General features: G+C 39.4%; 1 protein-coding gene across 4 annotated transcripts in view; it reads left to right on the top strand.

Annotated features, from left to right (window-relative positions):
- The window catches only part of TAFA2 (TAFA chemokine like family member 2), a 514,179-nt gene that overhangs the window by 20,140 nt on the left and 469,814 nt on the right, over positions 1-24,225 (top strand). Inside the window, exon 1 of one of the 4 annotated variants that reach the window (XM_023257183.2) lies at positions 6,838-8,342. The exons of 1 other annotated variant lie outside the window; for it this stretch is intronic. Coding sequence is in view for 1 of the 3 variants with exons in the window: in XM_019835164.2 (XP_019690723.1) it covers positions 8,647-8,678 (32 nt within the window). In the remaining 2 variants the exon portion in view is untranslated. Of the gene's footprint in view, positions 1-6,837; positions 8,343-8,590; positions 8,679-24,225 lie in introns of those variants that run through there. 2 more of the 4 variants (XR_002159838.3, XM_019835164.2) reach the window with 2 other exon arrangements.

The following is a 24,225-nucleotide window of genomic DNA, read 5'->3' as shown; positions in this document are numbered from 1 at the left end:
CCGTTCAAAGACTCCAGAACCTCTGTCATGATTTATTTTTGTTGCTATAAAGCAACAGTGTATATACACGATCATGCTTGTTTAGAAACATTAGTATTTGCCTGCAGTTGCGCTGTTTTGACACTAGGTGGCCAAAATGTACAAAAAAAATGAAACTAAAACTTGCCTGGGCAACATTCTGATCCTTTTGGGTGACAGAAATCATTCTCTATCATACTAAAAAGGGAGGAAATTTTGTATAGGGATTCAAAGAGAGCTTGCATGGAGAAATTTCAGAGCTCGAGCTTGAGCTCTCTGGAAATAATTAGATCAGAACAATACGTAGGGTGAAAAGTACGCTGGACTGGAAACTGGGAGACGGAGTTCTTGTTTATGTTCCTGAGTCAATAAAAATCGAATTACAATTCTGGCTGCCCTCACTTTTTACCTGAATTACTTGGACAAGTTATCTAACCTCTGAGCCTTAGTTTATAAATCATAAAATGAGATGATATCTATTTTAGAGAACTATTATGAGAAGAAAGAGAGAAGTTAGTTTTCTTTCTTATTTTTGACGGAAAATTTGTGAACATTGCTCTCTACTTAGTTTCAGTTAAAAATAGTCTTTATTGTGTGGTCATTTAGTTTAGTGGATTTCATCCCCCTTCTCCCCATTCTTAGCCACATTCTGTGAATGAACAAAACTGTGGATTATTAATCTATTTAGTCAGCAAATAATAGAGGGAAATGAGACTTTGAGCTAAAGGTTAGGACGACCCAGCCTCAAGTATGGTACTGAAAATTGACTTTCGTCTTGGTCTGTTCCTCCAGAATGTACCTTTTCTGTGCGAAATCTTTGGTTCCCTGTTGAAGCGACAGTCTGTCTGCTTCCACAACCCTACGTGGGGTAAGTGGGGAGAGGAAAGTGGGTGCAAAGGGGGCGAGAGGCCAAAGGCAATCTAATTAATGCAGTAAACCAGGCAGGAAGAATGAGGTTTAGGAGAAATATCAAATGGCCGTGATTACTACAAGCACGATAAATCAAGAGATGGGCCATCTGGAGCTATAGGCTGTAGGAGGTTGTATCGCTCCTTAAGTGAAGACAGAAGAAAGACCACTCTGGGTAACTGTTACAAAAATCTTATGAAAGAACACAGCCAATAAATTAAATGAGGAACAGTGGTTAAAGAGCCTGGACTTCTTATTCAAACCAATGGAAACTTTTGTTTCTGATGGAGCAAGAGAACAGTTAGTAAGACAACACCTTCAAAGCCAATGATCCTGCCCTCCAAGTTTATGTTGTTGAGACTGGTATGTTCATTATACGGACCACTAATTTCTCATATATCTGGGATTTGTCAGTTTCTTCCCAATCCTCAATCCATGTGAGATGTTCATAATCATTCTATAGCTGTTTACTTGCTTCCTACCTAGTTCCAGAAATCATGAGATCTCAGACTACTGTAATAGTAATAGCTCCTTTCTGTGAACAAGTGGTGTCTGTAAAATAGTTTTTTTGTGTGTGCTGCTTTATCCTTTAGAACTAAAATGTCCAAAAGGCCATTATTCATACAACTTAACATTAAGCTCATTAATAAGTAGGCACAAATTATTAAGTGCAGTCAAGGCATTGCTTTATTCTTCTCCCAATGCCTTGATGTCTCAGGCTATATACAGCCTTTTGTGATGGTCACTTGGTCCATAAAACTAATATGTCTTTGACCAGTTGAATAGATTTGACTCTTGACTCTCAGATGATCTCTCTATTTTGGACTGCTCTTCTTGGCCACTTCAGCCACATTTCTCCCCTTAAAAATTTCAGGCAATAAGCAGGCAAATTTCACATTTGCTCCCAAACTACTGGGGAAACAAACGTTAAATTCTCCCAAGGCTCTTTTTCTCTCTGGTCTCTGCAGCTCAGCAAGCATCCAGGCAGGCAAAGAAACCAAGAAGGCCTACCTCACCTTATCCCTCCTTGTGGCAGACCTCAGTGATTACAAGGGATGAGGATACCTAGACATTAGAGACCCAGGCAAAACACCAGCATCTAAGTTGTCAAAGGGAAGGGCTCTTACTGAGTTCAACAGGAAGCTAACGCTGGGTTTCTTCCTTACCTAGTTACTCTGGCAACATGGGAAAAAGGTTTATGTGCTTGTAATTTAAATGAGTTGATCATGGAAAGCTAGGGTTCGGAGTCTAGGGCTATTCTTCTTTGATCCTTGATTGAATATAACACTGTGGAGAAGTGGAACTTCCTGTGAACCGTAGGAGCCACTGTAGTTCAGCTGTTGGAGCAAACTGGACTTCAGTTACTATTCTAAAACAAGGCTTAGGCCTCAACTGTGCATGGAAACAGCTGAATGTAGGAAATAGAAACAAGTAGGTGGGACTCTGGAGGTCAGCAGGCCAAGATAGACCTTAAGGAGTGAGTCTGAGATCCTTGTCTCTGGAGATGTGTGTGTGTGTGTGTGTGTGTGTGTGTGTGTGTGTGTGTGTATTTGTACAGCAATGAAAAAGGGTAATTTCATAGACCATGTCAGCATTGTTCAAGATTTCCAGAAGTCACTTGAAGATCTAATCTCTAGATGAATGTAATTCATGTGATCAGCACAATGAAAGCATGAAATCATTATTATTGGATATTAAGGTAAGTGTGATCATGTTATTCCAAAATCTTGTCCATTGACATATGTTCATTACCCATCCATCTATCCATGTCTAAAGCTTCATGAGGTGAAATACAAATGTACTAATGTGGGATAATTTATGAAATTTATAAAAATGAGTCAATTATAACACAATGTAGTGAGTGTGAAGATCTCCATCTTCACCCTTCAGATGATTTTCTAGAGGGGCTAACCCTGGTCCTGAGCCATAATGAATGAGTTGTAGTTAACTAGGTGAGATTGTTTATAGATGTGGTAGGGCCAAGGGTTTCAATCAAGCCCATTTGGGAAGTTATTTATGATAGGTATTTTTCCTCTTAACTCTTTGGAACACATTAAGAAATCAGGAAGTAAACAAAGTCTTTAACCAAAACAGATTTTGTGGGGTCCCTTTACCAACAATGAAATAATTACTGCCATGTAAAGGTTGCTAGTGATTTCTAACTAACAAGTCAGATTTTATAATACTATTGATAAATCTTAATTGTCCGTTAAAGCCTTGGGATTGATTCAATGGCTAATGTGGAAAGTACACTAAGTCTTGGAAAATTTGTGCTTTCTAGTGAGAAAGAATTACAGAGGCATGTTCCATTGTATTGGTGGAAGCTGTTGCACAGACTATCTGATAATGAGAGCAAATCTGGAGACTTGATAATCTGGACAAACTTCTCGTTCTTACTCAAGATAGGTGTCCTTTATACTGTGCTGGGAATATTCTGCTTTTCACAGCTCAGTCCACAAGACATCTAGTGGATTAAGCTACCATGCAAAATGCTAACCTTCTGGGATAGCTATTGTACCAGATTGTAAAGATCAAAACAAGTTCTTCCTTTCCCTGTACCAGGTTCTTGAATGTGTTATTGTAGCTCTATCCATTATGAGGCTGGCCTGATGAGCTGCTTAGTCAAGGAGACCATAGTAAACACGATGCAAGCCGAGCCTTGGAAGGTGCCTAAGTACTGAGGCTTCCCCTATCGCTACTCTTAGAAGCCTGTGTTAAACAGCCAGGCTGGCCTACTGGTGAGAGACACGTGGCCTAGTTACTCCCTGATACTCCAGGGTATAGTCAGCCGATTGTCAGATAAGGAATGAGGCACTAGACTTTCAGGTCACCACAGATACCTAAGCTGAGTCCAGAGAAACTACCCAGCTGAGCCTAGCTGAGCTCAACCCAAATTGCTAATTCACAGAAATGTGAACTCAATAAATATTTGTTCTTTAAGTCACTACAATTTTGGAGTGGATTATTCCATTTGCTACATATAGGACAGTTTTCCCGCCTCAGTTCTTTCTCACACCACTCCATGGAGTAGTTCTCTTGATTTCTTTTCATGGCGTCTTTCTGCTTATTTGATCTTTGGTGTCTTGATTACCGACCAGAAAGTATTTAAAGAGTATTTATTGTGTTAGGTAGTATGCTAGGTGATGGGGAGTCTAAAAGTTAATAACGTATGCATGCCACCTTGGATTATATGGAATGGATTCGGTGCTTCTTCTGTTCACCTAAGTAGACAAAAACACCTAAAAGATGAGTGGGAGAGGCATTATTGGGAAAGATAGAAATAAGGCGGTTAGCGCCAAAGAAACAAAACAAGAGGAGACAAGCAGGAATGAGAGGCTTGTGATATTCCTTTTCACGTATGTACTGGGAATCAGAACTTTGTGTTCATCTGTTCTAATACTCCCTGCCCCGGGCTGACTACGGAGAGGGGCTGGTGCTAAGTTTTCCTCTCTTTTCCATCACTCCTTTCTGTTCTCATTAATGAAGCCAAGTTCCTTGGCTAAGTCTTTTCCATATCCAAACATCCAAATGATTTTTATTTCTCTGTAACACAGGAGATAGCACGTTTTAGCGGTGGTGCTTGGGAACATAGAGAAAAATCAAGGCCTAGACCAAAACAAACCAAAACCAAAAACTGGCTTTAGATTTAGGTAGATTTGGTTTGAATCCCAGCTCTGCCATTTCATGACAATGAAATTAAGTCTCAATTTTTTTTCATATTTATAATGGGGATAATATCGTCTATTTTAAGGGATGTTGTGAGGACTTGAGATAAAGATTTGAGATAACGTATTAAACCTCTGGCAGAAAGCTTAAAGTGCCCCAAAGTGACATTTTAGTACTCCCTCAGAATATGAAGAGCTATACACAGTTACAATTGGTGAAGTTCAGCATTCCAAGCAATGATTTTTTTATTGCTTACACAGGAGGAAGTGGACAGTTTAAACAAATAGATGATAAGAAGCATCATCTCAAGATTTCTATTAAACTAGGCATGTATTTGCGATTTTATTTTGGGAAGAAAACAAAAGATTTGGTTTTAAAGTCTAGGAGGTGCTGGATATAGGAATACCTTGATCTAAAAATCACTAGGAATTATCTGGATGCTGACAAATAGTACGAATGTTGTTATAGAATTCCAGTATCATATGACGCTGGATAAGAAATTCTCTGTTGTATTTTGTAGTTAATTCACACATTTGTTCTCTTTACTTTTTTCATATTTTTATAAAAAGACAGGCTTAATTAGGAAAATAAGGATGAAAATGCCATTTTAACAAAAAATAGTTTCAGCAATATGATAAAATTATAGATTTTCCTACAACCACACAGAACTAATGAATTAGAAACTGAAGGATTATGATGTATGCTTTTTATTTCTTGTGGGAACGGAAGGCCATTGTTCTAAAGTGATTTTATAAATGGCTATTCCTCCTAGCACAGGGCCCCGATTTCCACTGCCATTCCTACTTGGATTCCATCCTACTACTTAACGTAGCAGACACAGCATTACTATAAGATTTGCAATAAAACAGTGCCAGTTGTTGTAAGAGGAAAACTTTCATCCCTGGGGAAATAAGTAGCCAGGCAAGAGGAATAAAATAAAAATCTTTGGCACATGTGACATGAGTCTTTTGAAAGAGACCATTTGAGGGTACCTGAAATGGTTGTCATGTGCTAGGCTGATTCAAATGTACCACAGGAAAATTAGCTAAAATAGTAATCCTCACCTGGTTTGGTTTTGGCTCCTTGTCAGTCTAAGGTATTTTCTTATAAGTTCTTTTCTTTCTTTAGGCTTATACTAAATTCAATTATCAAGTTAAAATAGAATCGCTTCAAAAATTCAGAGTGAATGGTGAATGGGAAGGAATTTAATCATAACATAAGTACATATTTTGTAAGTCAGACATGCAGAAACATTTTGAAAGCAAGCCTTCAATTAGCAAGTTCACAACACTTAAATATTAAAGTTACAGACAGAAGCTCGCTTGAATCTGACTGAAGTAACAAAACATAAAATCTGTAGCGCTTTTATTAAAACAACCACGCCAACCTAAATTACTTGATGCCTTTCAGATATAAAATATGTTTGAATTACAAAGCATGTTAAAATCACTAACAAGTGAAACATATATTCCATATTTGTTTGTAAATATGGTGACTAGTGTTACCTTTATTTTATAGCTGGTGAAGGGATCATGCGATGCCTAGTTTGTCGATGATTTCAGCAAATCGGAGTTATCAAAGCACAACACTTAGAGCTGGGAGGAATTCAGTCACCTTGGAAATTACCAGTTAGTTGAATAAGAGGTATAAATGTTGGCTCTGAAACAAGATCTTTGAGACATTCCCAGTTTGTAAGGGACTTACTTGTATGTAAGATTTTGTGGATCAGCATCTTATTTCTTTGCTTCAGATTTTCTTATCTTTTTCTAAATCTAGTACTGCTACTCATTTGTTTTTTATGATGTTCTAATCGTTAGATTAAGTTTTGCTCATCCCAAACTTGATCACAGCGAGCCTAAGAAGACCCTTCATTTGAGTTCATACGCATTCTAAACCAACAGCCAATTTGACCAAACCTGTAAGGACATGACCTTCCAGGCTCTTGCTATTATGTTTCTGTAAATATCTCGATGTTCCTTTAGCAAGGACTCTGCTTACATAGGGTGGCAGTGCAACTTTTGTCTCTAAATCCATTAGAGGCTGGAATTTGTAAAAATGCAAAATTCTCAGGAACCAGATGCTGTTTTTTTTTCTTTGTGGAGAAACTGGGAGTCCTACTTACCTCCAGTCAAGCTTTCTCACCCGGTTCTCCCTCTAGAGGGAGACATAGTCCAGCTTTTATACCGATTGCCGCCCTCTCATCCTTTACTGTCTCCTTTCCTGCAGGACCGCAGTTCGCTCTTCGCAGCAGCCGCGGCTGCTAACAGAACAGGCTATTGGCAGGGACCGGAGGGAGGCCACGCCGCCGGGTTCTGCCATCCCACTTTAATGCTTAATTCAACCTGCGGTGTCGGGACCTCTTCTCTCTCCGCGTGGTCCTTGCACCATCCAAGGAGGCCCTCACTCCGTACTCTCAGGACAGCCAGGCTGGTTGGAATAAGGGGTCTGGGTGGACCCAGAGGGTCCTGCCCTTTAAGATGACTTTCTGAAAGACACCACCGGTGTCTCGACAGTACAGCGCCTGGGGTGACAGGCGGGGAGCGGGTTTCGGTTACTAAACCGCTTACTTTTTTTCCGCCTGGTCATCCGGATTTGTTTCCTGGGCCCCCTCCCCCGCCCCTCCTCTCTTCCCTCCCGCCTTTAGCGAAGTGACACGGGCAACACCTGCTCGCTCGTGTTCGATGTTGGAAGTCGCACCTTGTCGGTGGTGACGCCGGCCGCGTGCTGGGGGCAGGGGACAGCGGCGGATTTGCCTTCCTTCCAGCCCACGATGCCCAGGGGGGCAGCGGCGGGGCTGCGTGGGGCTCTGCCCGCAGCACTTCGAGGCGGGATTGAGGGGCTGCAGCTGGCCAGGAGTTGCTGCTAAGTGGCCTGGGCGCAAAGCGTCCGAGAGAGAGGGCACCAGCTGGGACCTGTGTGCTAAGAGCGGGAACAAGGGGCAGCTGATCCGAGGAGGCCGGCGTCTTGAGGGCTGAGGACCGCCGAGCGCAGAGCCGCTCTTTGCTGCCCCGAGCCTCGCCGGCAACTCCTCCGCGCTGGAGACCTGGGACCCGCGAGAGCCAGGGAACGGGAGTAGCCTGCCTGCTCTCCTGAAGGTGAATCGTTCCGTCCAATTGCCTTTCCCTCGAGAGCCAAAGGGAGGGCGGGAGAGAGGGACGGAGGATGTGTGAGTGTGTGTGTCTGTGAGAGGGAGAGGCGACGCGAGGCGAGAGGAAAAGTCTATTCGGCGTCGAGAGCAAACGGATCAGAGATGGAATAAGAGCTACTCGCTGCAAGACCGCCTCGATTCTCGCATTCGGGGGAGCCGAGCGCACCCCACGCACCCGCTGAGGACCGCGGGCGACCGCGGGCGCTGGCCAGGGCTGCGGGGCTCGGGCTTTTGCCTCAGTAAACACGTCTTTTGATTACTTTGACACCGCGGAAGAAAGAGCCGGGAAGAGAGGCGAGGTTCTCGCGCGCCACCTTGCACCCGCTTTCAGGGGGACTCCAGTGTGGATGTCAAGAGATTCCTGAGCCCTCTTTGCCATCGCAGGAGGAAACACACGCGCGCGCACACACGCGCGCTCAGGGCCACCCTCACACGCCCTCCACGAGCACACCCCACACCAGACGTGGGTTCCCTATGCCCCTGAACGGCGACGGCGGATTGGCATCTTGGAAGCGATGCAAGAGCGATAAGGCTGGCGCGGGCCCGCGGAAGCTGCAGGAGCGTCGCTAGGTGTTGCCGCCACCAGGAAGCCGGGCTGCAGGTAGGTGCGAGCCGCGTCTCCCGCCTCCCCTCCCCGCCGGCGCCGGGGAGCGGGCGGCAGCTGGAGGACCCGGGGGTCGCGGGCCGTAGGGGGCCCGCCCCGGGACGGCGAGGGGTGAGAGCAGGTGCGGGCCGGGCGCCCGGCACCTCCCTCGCGGGCGGTCAGGGTAGGGGCGGGGGTGGAGGGACGCCGAGAGGGGCTCAGAGCACGCGAAGGAGGCTCGGGGAGCGGTGCCCTCCCTCTCTCCTCTGCCCCATTTCTCTTAACACGGCGAGCGGCCCGGCCGAGGGTTGCAGTGGGTTTGATGCCATTCCTCACACAAGCCCATCCCGCCTGGTAACCATTTTGGACTCTTCGTAAGGAGTTGGGGGTCGCGTTCAAGGGAGGATCGGTGGGACGTGTCGGGTCGCCTTTCTGAAATCCCCACTTTCCGTCCACTTCTGATTAGTTAATTCTCGGGCCTGTCTGCAGAGGGTGGGCGTTTCAATGAGGCTATTGATTTTCCCACCTCTAACTCTTTTCATAAAGCATCATCTTGGTAAGTTCTGGAGCCTCGCGTGTTTTAAAGATATTCTTAGATTTGGGAACGGACACTTCATGACTGAATGAAGCAAAGCTTCGGTGAAGGATTCTACAGGACAGCTTTAGGGAAAGGATCGTTTCACCAACAGCGTTCAGAAAAAAAAAAGAACAGCTTCAAGAAACGGTTTTTTAAAATACTTTTCTTTCCTGATAGGTGCCTCCCCAAATCTTGTTAATGGTACATGGCTTTTCTGCCCTGCTGCTTTGCTGTCCCTTCCCCCTTCTGTTCCAAAAGGCCGGGTTCCTACTAAGAGGTGTTTTCTTTAGGCTACTGATCTGCACTTGTCAGTGGGGAACGTGTTATTTCCAGACACTGCCTTTGCAAAGGAAAGTTTGATATTCGTCGCCCTATTTCTCCTAGAACTGCAGTCTGAGCTATCTCGTCTCTACTTGAAAAGGACGAACTGTAGGCGCTCGCTGAGCCCTCGGGTAGCCGCGTCGCTTTTCTACTCAGTATTCCACTTCCTGACCAAGTGTTAAAACAATTGCCTGAAGGGTTTGGAATCAAATGTGTACTTACTGTAGTGGCTAGCTAGCCTCTCTTACCCTCGTGCTGGCTGACTTTGACTTGTGGCAATAAGAAAAGAAAATATCATCCTTTTGTGAGTGTAAATCCCCTCTTGAATTGTGCAAAAATCATTCTTGGAAAAAAAAAAAAACCAACAACAAACAAACCCTATATGCAATCTTAACTCTGAAAAGTACCCCCGAAGCAGTTAGTGTGTAAGGGTCCTTCACTCAGGACAGGATGAATTTCAATGACTATTGACTGGATGGTAATTATCTGGTTCCTGTCTTCCCAACTAGATTGTTGGAGACATCAATAATCAGACTGTTATCAATTAACACTTTAAAACTGCTCTATTAGGCAATGTAAGTTAAGACAAATGAGTAATTAATTTAAGATTTCTGTGTAAAGTGCTAAATGGCAGTAACTACCAAAGGAGATTAAAAACACTTCTAAAACCTTAAAAAAACAAAGCATTAAGATTCCTTGTATTTACTCCAGCCTTTCCATGTTTGCACATGTGTTCTCAAGACTGGTTGAACCTTTTACAATTTCAGAATTGGTACCTAACCTCCTTAAAAATCATCAGACACATTCATATTTCTCTTTGCCTACTTTATCTGTTTTGGATCTCATCTTGAGTCAATTGTTTGCATGCTGACTTTTTTAGAGTCTTAATTTTTTAAAGCCATCAGTAGTCATTGAGAGGCCATCAGTAACCACACTGGAGCTTATTTGATTATTTTCTTAATTTTCAGTGAAAAGATTGGGTTACATTTGTAGATGTGATGCTGTGGGAGCAGTGTCACTACCGATGGAACACTTAGACACCGATGACTTAAGAGGAAGAGCACAGTTTCAGTGTGGCATTTTTTGAGACTAAAATCTTGATTCTTTTCTTGGCTTTAATAAAACTGTGTAGTTGAGGATACTTGAACTTACACATTATGCATAGTGCCATGCTGATACCTCTTAAAGAAGAACCAAAAACCTCGATGTAAAGCAAACACCTATGATGCTACAAGTTGTGCCAAAGGGGAATCTAAGGTTTCTGAGTATATGTGCTTTTGAATCTGAAAAATGTTAGCTGTTTTAACCAAGAATGAAGATTCATTGAAATGCCCATGGATCTGTGTCAAAAAAGATACATATTGCTTAGACACTGCATTATAGTATTTACTAACCACCAAGTTATAAAATGTGATGACACAGCTGTAAAATGATCTGTTTTTAGACATGGCCACTTTACCTTTTTAAAAATTTATAAAGTGATGAAACTTAGGGGGTGATAAATGATTTTCTAAAAATTATTTTATATATTATCAAAAATTTTAGTGGTCCTGGATCCAGTATCTCCATTATAGTATTTAATGATGATTCTTTTACAAGGTGTTTTTGGATATTGGTATGTTGAAAGTGCATTTTAGGGTTGATTTATCACTAATTGCAGCTATGGATTAACCTATACACATAGGGTGAGAAGTGCCTTTCCAGCATTTTCCAGGCATCATCATGGGTTGTAGTAAAAGGTATTGTTAGATTCTGCCGAAGTTCAGCTGTGGCTCCAAACTGATGACCATTTGCTTCTCTGATGTATTCCCCAAACTAGGAATGTTCCAAAGTGTCATCAGTTACCTTTAATAGATTTGAGAAGATGAAACAACCGGAGTGCAAACAGTTCAGTGTGCTTGCTTTTACTTCTCCAGTGTTTTATTAGGGATGCCTCATTAAGTCGTATTATTCTGCAGCTGTTTTGTTCATTGAAGATTCAAGTAAAAATAAGGAACTTTACTGTGCAATGCAGTTTTGTTTTCTTGGTGAAAAACACTAAGTTGAAGTAAAATAAGCATCTAACATAGTCCCCTTTGATCTATGCCTGACATTTACACATGTAATTCATCAACTTGTCATTAGTAGGGCTCCATCAAAACAAAGAGAAGAAATGCATTAACACCGGCTGCTGCTGGGTATGAAGGCCAAACTAACTGAATCAACTTCCTATCTGGTTCCCATGCTTGCACAGTATTTGACATATATCTCTCTTACAAACCATTGTTTTTTTTTTTAAATGATATATAATATGGTATATTAGCCATTTTGTCCCAAAATTCTTTGGTTAACTTTATTCTAAACTACTCGGAGAACTATACCACTATACCACTGGAAGAATAGGAATAATTTCACAAGGGGGTTATCATAAGTCTTTTTAGAGAAAAGTTTTGCTTTAGATCTGGTTTGCTTAGATCTGGAGCATAGTGTGATACAGGGGAGATGGAAAGGTTGGCCCCGTTCATTTTTTGTTTTTTAGTTGTCATCGACCACTGATTTATTTGGTCATTTTTGGAAAATCTGATTCTATTCGTTTGGCACAGTGATTCACGTGTCCTTGTCAATGAAATATAGCAAGCAATTCTTATTTTCTTATTTTTAACAGAAATTTAAGAAGTGTGGTTAGACTTGTTGGAATGTGAACAAAAGTAGTATTTAAATATATTTCTCTGTATTATCTATGTAATCTTTATATCTCTGTATGCCATATACATATATGTGTATTCATTTAATGGCACCCATGTATTATACTGGTTTTGTGTTAAAGAGGAAAGAATGACTTTTTAAAAAGTCTACATTTTTAGGTACATAGTTTTTCACTATTTTACATGATTTGATGTACAGTGTAACTGCATCCATGGTTTCACAAGGTCATTTATAATTGAGTTTTACTATTTGGACCACTGTTGCATGTAGTATGTTTTTCTCTTTAGTTTTTCTTTTGGAGGCACTTTTATTTGTTAGGTTACAAATGTTTTTAGTTTTTCTTTTGGAGATATTTTTGTTAGGTTACAAATGCAAAAAAAAAAAAACAAAAACAAAAAACAACCAAACAGCTTTGTCCTTTACGTAGAGTTGCTTGGGTTGTGTTTATTGAGCCTATGACTGGGAATTTCAACACATTTAAAACACTTACATGTTTGTATGTGATCTTTCTTAACTATGCACCTTCACAGTTAAAACAAACCATGCGTTACATTGGAGCATGCTACTCTGGTTTACACATGGTATCTACAAATTTTCTAGAAACATATTGATTCCACATTTGTTCGATTTCCAAAACCCACCCACTTCCCAATGTGTGTGCCACATGTATATGTTGGATTTCATCCTATGTTGCGATGATAGGCAAGCTAGTAACTGGAATCCGTGAAATTCTGGCCTATTTTGCCAATTTATCGATACTGCCTTTGGAAAATAGAAGACTTTCAGGTCACTTTTGTGATTCAGATGAAAACAATATATAAGCTATAAGGAGAACATTCTATTTTATTCACAGCGTCCATATGAATGAGGTATGAGCTATAACTAAGGAATCAGTGTGTACATGCTTATAATAAAGCCCTTTTAATCACTTCCTTCAATTTCCTAGATTATTCCATAGGTGCTGTAAATTGTGATTTCCTCTGAATGGCCAATTAGCAAAGGTATAGCTCCCTTTCCCTGTGCTATGTAGGCATAGCACAAACATACTAATTTAATTCAATTTATATTTATATTGTTTTATACAGTAAATTTTTGAAATTATTCACAGAGTATTTTGGTTAATGGGACAGTGTTGCATTCTGAGCAATTATGGTGGTGGGGCTGAATTTAGTACTTTGGCAAAATGGGGACAAGCCAACAAGTGTCTTGCTTTTTTGTCTCTGTGGGCTATGTAAAACAAACTCTTGACATAAAGCTGGGCAGTGCACAGTAGCTTTTAATGAATGCAAGGTTTGTTTCACTAAATATTTTTGTTTCTTTCTTTTTTTTTTTTTTTTTGCTGTTATGAACTAGTCGCTGTATAATTGCATGCATGTGAATGTGAATGGGCAACTGTGTTGACCTTTAAAGGTCATGCAAAAATTTTAAACCTTTCAATTTACAGAGTTAATTGCTATGGCCTCCTGTTGCTGCATATAGAGCTTTCTGCTGAGTTTAATAATAGAGAATAACACTTTGGTTTTCTGTGGTGGATTATGCAGCTTCTATAAGGAAATTTATGAAGGTATCTGTAGTAGGCACTATGATGGAAGATTTTTGGAAAAGTGCATTTGTGCTTTGCAGTTAAAGTTTTCAAGTCCAAATAGCCTGGGCTATGAGGATACAAATGCTTTCTGGTACAAAAAAGCTGATCTTTCACAATTATTACCTATAGGTAAGAAGCTGCGCCATGGTTTTATTTGATTTTGGAACAGCATTTCTGTTTTTTAACCTCCTTCTTTGAGATTCCAATGAGAATTGTATTTAAATATTGGAGAAACTAAATATGCTTGCTCTCTTAGGGAAAAGCCTATGAGGAAAAGTAGGTTGGGTTAGTTGTCCCTGTCTTTTTTTCCTGTCTTCATGTTGTTTGTCATTATGGATCACACTAAACAAAAGCAGGCAACTGAAAAAGGCTTATGTGGTCATAGGAATCTTACTAACAAAGCTTCAACCTAGTAATAGAACACAGAGATTTTTGTTAGAATACATTATTCTGGAGGGCAGGCTTTCCACAGCTCTAAAATTTGGTCTCCTTGAACGGTGGAGCTTTGGGTACCAATGCAGTGAATTTGTGACTACTCAAATAAGTCGAGAATTCAGAAATGGCCAATGCAGATCATTTGAGGAAAGCAACATACACACTTATATTTCTTATTTGTATTAGTTTATGGGTAATTCCAAAGGTGTTTAAGGTGGGAGAAACTGGTTATTGTTACCATTTCCTTCTTAGTTTAGTTTTACCTTGCTCTAGATGTATGGTGAAAAGCATACTCACATTTGTTGGTGCTGAAGAGTTTGGTAAATTCTTTCTTAGAATGGCCATCAGACATGTGAGTAGCAGTGACCTGGTCTTGCTTTTGTTTGTATTTTCTACAGAAAGGTGAGTCAAATTAGTTATTGTACAGTATACAAAGAGAAAGGAGGTGGAAGATCCACATTTCTTCCGCCAGGCAATCCAAAAGCAAAGAGGAGAGTGAAAGGGCGTTGAAATCTCATACTCCATAAAACAGGCCCCATTTGGGGCAGCTTTAAGTTGAAGGAAAATTTCTAACAATTTTATTTTAGGTTTAGTTCTTGAAATACTGTATCACAGTAGTTTTCTGCTAAGATGCATGTACTTTATTGCAAGCTCTTTTTAGATTGATTGTTGGTATGTTTATAAATATACCAGAATTTGGTCAAAATTTAGACTTTGCTATTTTAAGATACATTTGCTCATCATATCATTTGTTGAGTGGCTAAAATTCATTGGCTTGCATTTTGGTTAGCGGCTAAATTTTGAAAATGACTATTATAAAGCCAGTGTAGGGCAGTGGTGAGAGCTCTGGAGATGCTTTTGTAGCCCTCCCATTAAATAACCCATAACCACAAGAAAATCACTTCATTTCTCTGTGCCTCAGTTTCTTAGGAATGTATTTTTTTGACCAAGTTTTCAAGACAATTAAAAGTGGAAAATTTTTTCTTGTGTACAGATCTAATAAACATCATGGTTTTGGAGATACATACAATAGTATTATAGGACATATCTTTTACTTAGGAAGTCAGACATCTAGCGCTTAATTCCTGGCATGCCAGTAAATGTTCCATAAATGCTTTTCGATAAGTGATCTGTGACAGTTGTCCAGCTTTATAAGACTGGGATGATGATGATGATGGTGATTATGATGATGACCCAAGATTCTAGATGTGGGTACATAGAATTGAATCAGATGAAATCTCATAATTCAGTGTAGCCATTTTGCCTAGTTTACATGACATTGTTTTGTTGCAAAACAAGTTGTGATAGGTCACTAGGCTTAGGCTTGTTAACATGTCTTCTCTCTACTGCTGGTTTTTATAGTCACTGAAATAGAAAGGTTTGTTTGATGAACCCAAATAGAGTTAGGTTAGCAAATTAATCTTCATATACTTAGTGGCAATTAAAGGCATTCATTCAAAATCTGTGTATGAATTTTTGAGAATTTATCATTCTTGGGAAAGTTCATTTTTTCAGTAAGTATTTATTGAGCATGCTCTAGGTGCTTGAGGTATGTCAGTAAACAAAGACAAAGGTACTTGCCCTCATAGAATTTACCACTTCTTTTTTTTTTTTAATGTTTGTGTTTATTTTTGAGAGAGAGAGACTGCGATTGGTAGAGGGGCAGAAAAAGTTTCAAGGAATCTGAAGGGGGCTCTGTGCTGACAGCAGTGAGCCAGGTGTGGGGCTCAAACTCAGCAGGTCATGACCTGAGTTGAAGTTGGACCCTCAACCAACTGAGCCACCCAGGTGCCCAGTTTGCCATTTCAGTATATACAAGTTTTGAAATGAATCTGGAAGAATGATTCAACAATGGATTTTGCTGTGGCTGCTCTTGCTATTAATTCTTGTTTATGACTATGATTCACAGTTTTGAAAAGAAATAGTTAAAATAGCCAAAATGTCAGAATTGGAATGAATTATGTAGAAAAAAATCATAGTATTAATTTAAGGTGAGGTACTGTGTAAGTCAGTGGATTGATTCCAGATCAAAAGGTTTCTGATCCAACTGAAGGTGATATAAGCCATAGCCCCTTTTCCTGAATTACACATATGAAAGAATAAATTCAGATAGGTTGAATGACTTGAGATCAATAAAGGGGTCAAAAATTCAAAAGCCAATAGGGGTCAGGCTGGGAATGTGAATGAGTGAAGCAGACCAAATGGAAGGTAACAAATTGCAAGTGACACGCAACCTCAGCTATAGTGTTGGGGAGACCCTAGGAAGTGTAGGAGGTTCTGGTCAACATCTAAGTGAGACAGCTGAGTCTTTGCCCCGTGCTGGAATGTGGGTCTGGTGTTGCCAGATTTTCTGATTTGTGGAAGAGAATTAGGTGTTTAGATTTTTTTAATGTGAAAGTTCCAGATTTATGAATGTTGGGAATGAATTCAAATTTGAACTGTTGTGCGGGCCAACAGACATATCTGCAGGCCATATGCAGGCTAAGGGGCATGAATGTGCCACTGTTGACAGATGGAGGTGTGGGGACAGCTAGTTAGGAAGATATGCATGTGCCTGCCCTTCTGTCATCTCTACCCATAATCCTCCAACCCCCTGGCATTTGGAGCCAGGGTGGTTTCCAGTTTAGGGCTCAGCTGGAGGAGCTGAATGATAATGAGGAGTGGGTCATTCTAACCTCTGCATTTAGTGTTCTTTCTTCTTATTGACTCATTGTACACTTGATGCTGAGCTCACCTTAAAGTTGGTGGTATCTTGGAGGGCTTAAGGGATGTGCTGGAAATGCAGAAGTTTAAATCTATGCCCAATATTTGGAATGGGCTGTATGGTTCTGTAATGCCTTATTCCTTTAGATCAGTGCTTGTTAAACTTGTATTTGCACACAAATCACGTGGGGGAAATTTGCCAAAATGGAGGTTCTGAGGGAGGGGCCTGAGATTTTTAACAAGCTCCCAGGTGAAGCTATTGCTGTTGGCCCATGGACTACACTTTAATCTTCAAGGCTTTAGAGAGCTTTCTCACCACTGAATTTCATTCCCTGTGTGTAAGAATCTGGGGAGGTCTCCCACTCTTACCTCTCTGACAAGTTTCTCCCCATAGTGAGTAGCCTAAACCTGGCCACTGACTCAAAACCCTTGCCTCAAAGGCTTTCCAATCTGGGTGTAGAATTTATAAGTGTTTGCTTTATTTACTAGTTTTCTATTTAGAGGATATATTTTATCCCAAAGCGTAGATCAGAAACTGTCTGCTTTTCACATACTAATGCAAGTTTGGTTTACTTCTTATAGTTTGAAGAAGTAAATGTATTTATTTCATAACTACAGCATCACGTTATACATGGCTGTATTCTAGCATACAAGGTCAATTTTAGCTCTCCAAATCATTGTTTTTTGGAATTTCAACAGCAGTTGCTTCCTCTTAGGGCTTAAATGTCAAAATTTTGGCCACAATGTCTAGATTTTTGTTCTACTTGAGTGGTCATTATGAGTAGGTGAGAAGAGGGATTTAAAAATGATGGTTTTGTGTGTTTACTGGGCTTACCACTTTTAACTGAATCTCTTTTTTGTTTTTGCTCTGCTTGACCCTAAATGCCTTTCCAGAAGAGGTCTCTTTAGGATTGAAGACATAGTAACTTACTATTTAGGGAGTTTGACTCCTTCATATATTACTAATTTTTCCCCCCCAAAACCATTTTACTAATGCCAGAAGGTATCATAGCTCAGGTGTGTGACTATTCTACAGAAGTCTGACCTGGGTCTCATGTCACAGGTTCAGTTCACTGGGTAGACTATTTTGTTGTCAGTTTTATCAATGCCCTGGAAATTCTTAAGTTTCCTTATGCTGGTATATTAATTATAAACTGAGATTAGATTTCAATATGTCAGTCTGAGGGAGAGAAGCAATCTGCTTTCTTGCAAGCTGTATGATTAATATAGTTTACAATAATAATGCTATTATTTCTTACTCAATTTCTTTTAAGGGCTTAGGAGTTTCTATTATATAGAATATCTTTGCTTATAGGTGAGTAATCATGTGAATTTTATTGAGTCTGTTAGACTGTAAGCTCTGTGAGGCAAAACCATGTATATCATGTTTCTGTTGATTCTCAGTGCTTAGAGTAATGTGTAGCACATAATAGGTACTTAATACATTTAATGGGAAGAAGATTAATAGTTCATATTGATAGAATGTCTTTTTTGTAAGTTTCTTCAATGGGTGAGAAGTATTCTGTGAAGAATTGTCTTTTATCCTGTCTAATTGAGTGCATGTGAGAGAGAAAGGAGAGGGAGAGTCATTTATTTTGACCTATACTTTCCATCTCTAACATGAAAGATATTTTAGCCCTCAAAAAATACATACATTTTAGGCAAATCATAAAGGACAAAAACATGCTGATAGATAATTCCATTCTTTCCACAATTTATTATAACCTGGAGGTTTAGAGACTATGTATGCTTGTGATTCTACTGTTGTATAAATTAAATAATATTTGTCAATGTCAAATTTAAATGTTAATCACATATGGAGTATATTTTGATTGCTCTTGTCAGTGACTTGACTCATCATTCATTAGGGAACTTAAAGCCATTTATTCTTATCTACATAATTACCATTTTTATAATTTATCATGAACCAGATTTACTTTTTTCACCTTCAGGAACACTATTAACTGTGATACCATTGTTCTTGGCTTCAGTGATATTGAAAATTATTGGTATTCTAATTTTAAGTGCTATTTAGTATGGATAGTATGCATTCAGATATTTATTGATTTTTATTTTAGTCCTTCTGTGTTAAATAAACTTTCAAATGCTTGCTGCCATGGAGAATTTCACAAAATTAAAACTCTTCCACTAGGGGCGCCTGGGTGGCGCAGTCGGTTAAGCATCCGACTTCAGCCAGGTCACGATCTCGCGGTCCGTGAGTTCGAGCCCCGCGTTGGGCTCTGGGCTGATGGCTCAGAGCCTGGAGCCTGTTTCCGATTCTGTGTCTCCCTCTCTCTCTGCCCCTCCCCTGTTCATGCTCTGTCTCTCTCTGTCCCAAAAATAAATAAACGTTGAAAAAAAAATTAAAAAAAAAATAAAACTCTTCCACTATATTTAATTATTAAGGAAACCTTTATATATTATAAAACCAAAAAAGGTCAACTTATTGGATTACTGCAAAATTTAATTTGAATTTTTTGCATTGCTTTTATTTTACAAAATTGCACTAAACTGCATATATTAGCATATACTTATGTACATACCTACACACATATAAACTATATACTTAAAAAGTTTCTCAGAACCCTTAAGTGTGATGTCTTTACTCTTGCAAGTATTTTTGGAACTCTTAAATGAGTCAAAAGACAGGCTTTACGTTGAATGGATCTGGTTTTTCCCTGTATTGTCCCTAAACATTCATACTTGTGTAATTAATATACAACCTCTAAGGTTATGGAGCTAGTGCTACTTTGGAACTTACTGAAAAATAGATCTATTCCTTTTCCCCACCCCAATCCCAAATAAGAGATGAGTGAAAAATTTAGGTACTGTATAGTACTGAAAATTTTCAAAATCAGTAAGTAGAATTAAAATCGAGCTTATTGTACTTTGGTGAATTTTGCTGTGGGGCAAAGTCCATGTTAAACAGTTGACCCTTGCACAACACGGGTTTAAACTGTGTGGGTCCACTTATACGTTTTTTGTTTTGTTTTGTTTTGATAAATACAGTATAGTACTATAAATGCTTTTCCCTATGATTTTCTTGATAATATTTTTTCTCTAGCTTTATTCTAAGAGTAGAGTATATAATATAACATGGAAAATATGTGTTAATTGACTGTTTATGTTACAGGTAAGACTTCTGGTCATGGTCAATAGTAGTTAAGTTTTGGGGGGAGTCAGAAGATAGACACAGATTTTTCATATGTGCCAGGAGTTGGCACACTTAATTCCCCTGTTGTTAAGTCCAGCTGTACTTCTAGGAAGGGTAGGTGAGCTATGGTTTTCCTTGCCTTGTATCTTCTCCTGGCAGCTGATTACATTCAATCTTCAAGGTGGATTTAAGAGTTTGTGGTTAATGTTTCACTTTGTATTTTGTGAAGTCTGCTTCAAGTTGACTGTGTAGATGGTATGGCGGACTGGAGTGAGATGAAAGAAAGAAGCAGATTAATTAACTGGCAGTCAGAGATTGAGAAGGTGGTAGGGTTAGTTAGCATTTTGTGGGCTATGAAGGAGAAGAATTAGGTAGGGGCCCAGATGACATAAAAGGGAGAAAATAGAGGTCAGAAGGGAAGTTTGTTCTGGCTAGCGTTTTTATACAAATAAAAGAGGAAACCCTTGACCTTTGGGGGGGGGGAGAGAGAGAGAAAGAGAGAGAGAGAGAGAGAGAGAGAGAGAGAGAGAGAGAGAGAGAAAAGAAGAAGAAGAAGAAGAAGAAGAAGAAGAAGAAGAAGAAGAAGAAGAAGTAGTTAAATAAAGAATAAATAAAACCATTGTTATTCTTGGGTAGCAAAGAGGTAAAATGGCATTGAACTGAAATAAGACCATAGAGGAGAGAAAAATGGTAGTGCCAAACCAAATTTTCCTCTTGGTCTTGGAAAAACTCTATCAGGAATATGAAATTTCTGTCAAGGCTTTTTATCAAATTAAAAGTCAGAAAGAATGGGTCTAATGTTGACCCTGCCACCAGTTATTTGTCAACTTCTAAAAAAAGTTAATATGTATTTATCGGTTTTCTTGTTGGTAAATTAAATGGTTAGGTTTAATGATTACTTAAATTCCTCCAAGCTCTATAAGTCAATGATGGCCATAGGTCATCCTTTTATGCTTTTGTTTTGTCACATGAATACATCTTAGATGCTGTCCTATCTGCTTCTTTCCTACGCTGGAATTCTTGAGGACAAGGAATGTGTCTTATTCTTCACCTTGTACTACCCACACCTAACCTAGAACACATTCAGGCATTTAGTAAGGCATTAATAATAATTTTATTAATTGATATTTAATTTTTTATTATAAAATTCTGAATTATTTTCATCTTTCATTTCTGTAATAAACAACAAATTTCCAGAGGCATAAGTGACTACATTTGCATTGTTAGTGCTATATTGCTTTATAAAACTCTTTCATGCATGTGATTTCATTTGATTTTGTAAAGTGAGTTAGGGATGAGTGCTATCCTTAATTTTAGGTGAGGAAACTGACAGAGTGGCAAAAATGATACAGCCAGTGGGTGCCAAGAGTCTGGTTTGAATTCAAGGCTTAGGTGTTGGGAACAATTTTCCATGGGTCTCTCAAGATGCTAACTTCTCATAATACCTTTTTAAGGATGTTTAAGAAGTGAATAGGCTTGGAAGGTAATGGCAGATTTACTCAATGTCCAACATAATAAATACAGTGTTTCCCTCTAGAGCAAAGGGTAGATCTCTTTGCAGTCCATTATTTGTCCAATACTTGGGCTCCTTAAGTTTGGGGCTCCACAAATCAATGTGTGTGCAGCATCCACATGGGCAGCCTTGCATCACACCTGAGAGATTTGGGGGCAAAGGAAACCAATTAAAATGTGATGTTCATGCTGCTTTGCTGTGTGTGAGAAATAGCCTTCTGTCTCTGACTCAGGAGTCTTAGGTCTTTTGCCAGCATCCATAAAATATGGTAGACTAATTTGTAAGCTTACAAGGAGGGTAAAAATCTCAGACCCTTCACAGTTCTTGACAGTATATCTTTCAGTCACATTAAAGGAAATCCTTTTCTTTGCCCAGTTTATGTCTACTTTTGTAGCTACTCTAAGTAAAACTGTAGCAAAAATGAGTGATCTATTATACTGCCAGGATTTTAGTACTTCTCTACTGGGGTACCTCTTGAAGCCCACCCTTCTCTTGCAATTAGATTCTTTGGTGGCAGCATAGAAGATAGTTTCCATGGAGGGTAGAGGCTAGGAAGCCGGGGAAACCAACTAGAGACCTATTTCAGTGATTGTGATTTCAGTGATTGTGGAAACTGGCAAGAGTTTGAAGAAAAAGAGTTGGAATAAAGGAGGAAAAGAAGACATAAATTAGAGGTAGAACCAACTGGTCTTGGAGACTGAATGTGTGGGACAGGGAGAGAAAAGAGACCAGAATAGATTCTAGCTTAGGTGACGCATGCTGTTTGTACAGTAGGATCTCAGAGCCAACTGTAGTCTTTATAGATGAAGATAATTGGTTTAATTTTAAGCATTTGTAGTTTGAGGCATCCTTGGGATACTGAAAAGAAAATCCAAATACTCATAAATTTGGGTCTGGTGTTGAGGACAGAATTATGGTTTAGAGCTAGAGGTTTGGGAGGTCACCAGTGTACATGCAACTGTTGAAACTTTCTAACCGGATGAGGTCTCCAAGAAGAGTGCTTAAAAATCACCAAGAGGAGAGTCCTGGAGAACACTAGGATATAAGCGAATCGTAGCTTTTTTTTTTTTTTTAATGTCAGCAGGAAGAGCCACCCTTCTCTCCATTGTTTTCTCTCAGGGATTTTGCTCAGCTTATAGCAAGTAAACCTCATACATCATGGAATCTACCTTTCCTGCAGTGACCTGCTGCCTAGAGAAGAAAAGAGAGCAATGGAGGAAAGTGGGGAGCATGTCCAGAGTCGCCTGTTTCCATTTTGGCTCTGCTACCCCCTGAGTATCATTGTGTACTGACTGGTTCCCTGCATCGCTGTCATGGACAAGAATGATGGGAGGGGACAAAGACATCTCCCCTGTGGTCATTACTTGCTGTAGAGATCTATAGACATTTTTAACATTTAAAACCTGAGCATTTACAATGACCAGCCATGTGCTAAACACTTTACATGAATTATCTCACTTAATTCACACAGAAATTCCAGAGGAAAGAACTGCAGTTATCCCTATTTTATAAACAAGTGGCTTGACCAAGGCCACACAGATTGTAAGAAGAAATGAGTCTTGAAACACACAGCCTGCCTTCAGAGCTGAGTTTTTAATCATACAACACACATCTCAATCATACTTGTTGGAAAATGAAACTCCTTTTGCTTAATATGGTGCTGGTCAGAGAATTGTCTTGGTTCAAATGATTTATATTTAGACCTCCTAAGTAGATTCTATTCCTTTAGGTTTAGAATTGTATCATTAAAATTACACTAACATGCATAGCATTCTTTGAATATGCCTCAAATAACCCATAAGTAAGTTTCTATGATTCCCTAATTTCATTTGATGAAAAACTTTAAGTAATGAGATACAGTACTGGTGTTCAAGAAAAATTGAAAAATTCATTTATATACTCAAATATTTATTCTTTTGAATTGAAAAACATCCCCCAAAACTCCACCTCTTAAAGAAATGTGAGGTAAAGTATGTCTTTTTCTGGAATTTATATTTTGAGAGAGAGGGAGAGAGTGCACATGTGAGTGGGGGAGGGGCAGAGAGGGAGGAAGAAAGAGAATCTCAAGCAGGCTCCATGCTGTCAGCACAGAGCCAGACGTGGGGCTCAGTCTCACAAACTCTGAGATCATGACCTGAGCTGAAATCAAGAGTTGGATGCTTAACCAACTGAGACACCCAGGTGCCCCTGGAATTTAAATTCAGACAGAAATAGCCTACTACGTCTATCTTACAAAAATCTCTCTTGGGCTTTTTGCTGTAAGAAATGGGTTTCTTCTGGGTAGGGTGGGAATAGCCTTATGCAGAGTCCCTGGTTGCAGAACTCAGTTGATTCTGTAGAACATCAATATAAGGCTAATTAGATGTTAAATGCTTGCTGAGTATTGAACAATGCAATCTTCTAATTTTCAGATTAATGACAAAGCCTCATGAAAACATTAATTATTTTGGAAGAATTCAGACAATTCCTTTTGGAGTAAAACAGAAAATATATCTGTAAATGGACTTTTCCCCCTAATGATATGATAATGCAGGCAGCAGACATTCTATGGTAATATAGAATAATAAGTTCCTATTCTGGAAGGTTATGGGTGTTTTTAATATGATGACAACATCAAAGGAGAAGTACTGTATTACAGCTATGTTGTATTTTCTTTTGACTCTTTGAAGGAAAAGAATGGGGACATACTGGCTCTTTTTTTTTTTTTTTAAATGAGAAGTATTATGCAATGTGTGTGTGTGTGTGTGTGTGTGTGTGTGTGTGTGTGTGTGTGTATAAAACATTTATTTTTAGAATATATATAATATGCTCTTTGTATACTTGAATCACTTTTTTGGGCTGAATTATAGCTGTGGCTTAAAGAATGGGAACAGTAGTTGGTGATAATTTGTCTTAATTGCCAATAAATATCACTATAGATTGTACTCT

Source organism: Felis catus, chromosome B4, assembly GCF_018350175.1.
Source record: "Felis catus isolate Fca126 chromosome B4, F.catus_Fca126_mat1.0, whole genome shotgun sequence".
In the NCBI taxonomy this organism is placed as follows: Eukaryota; Metazoa; Chordata; class Mammalia; order Carnivora; family Felidae; genus Felis; species Felis catus.
This window is presented reverse-complemented; position numbering and strand designations above follow the sequence as displayed.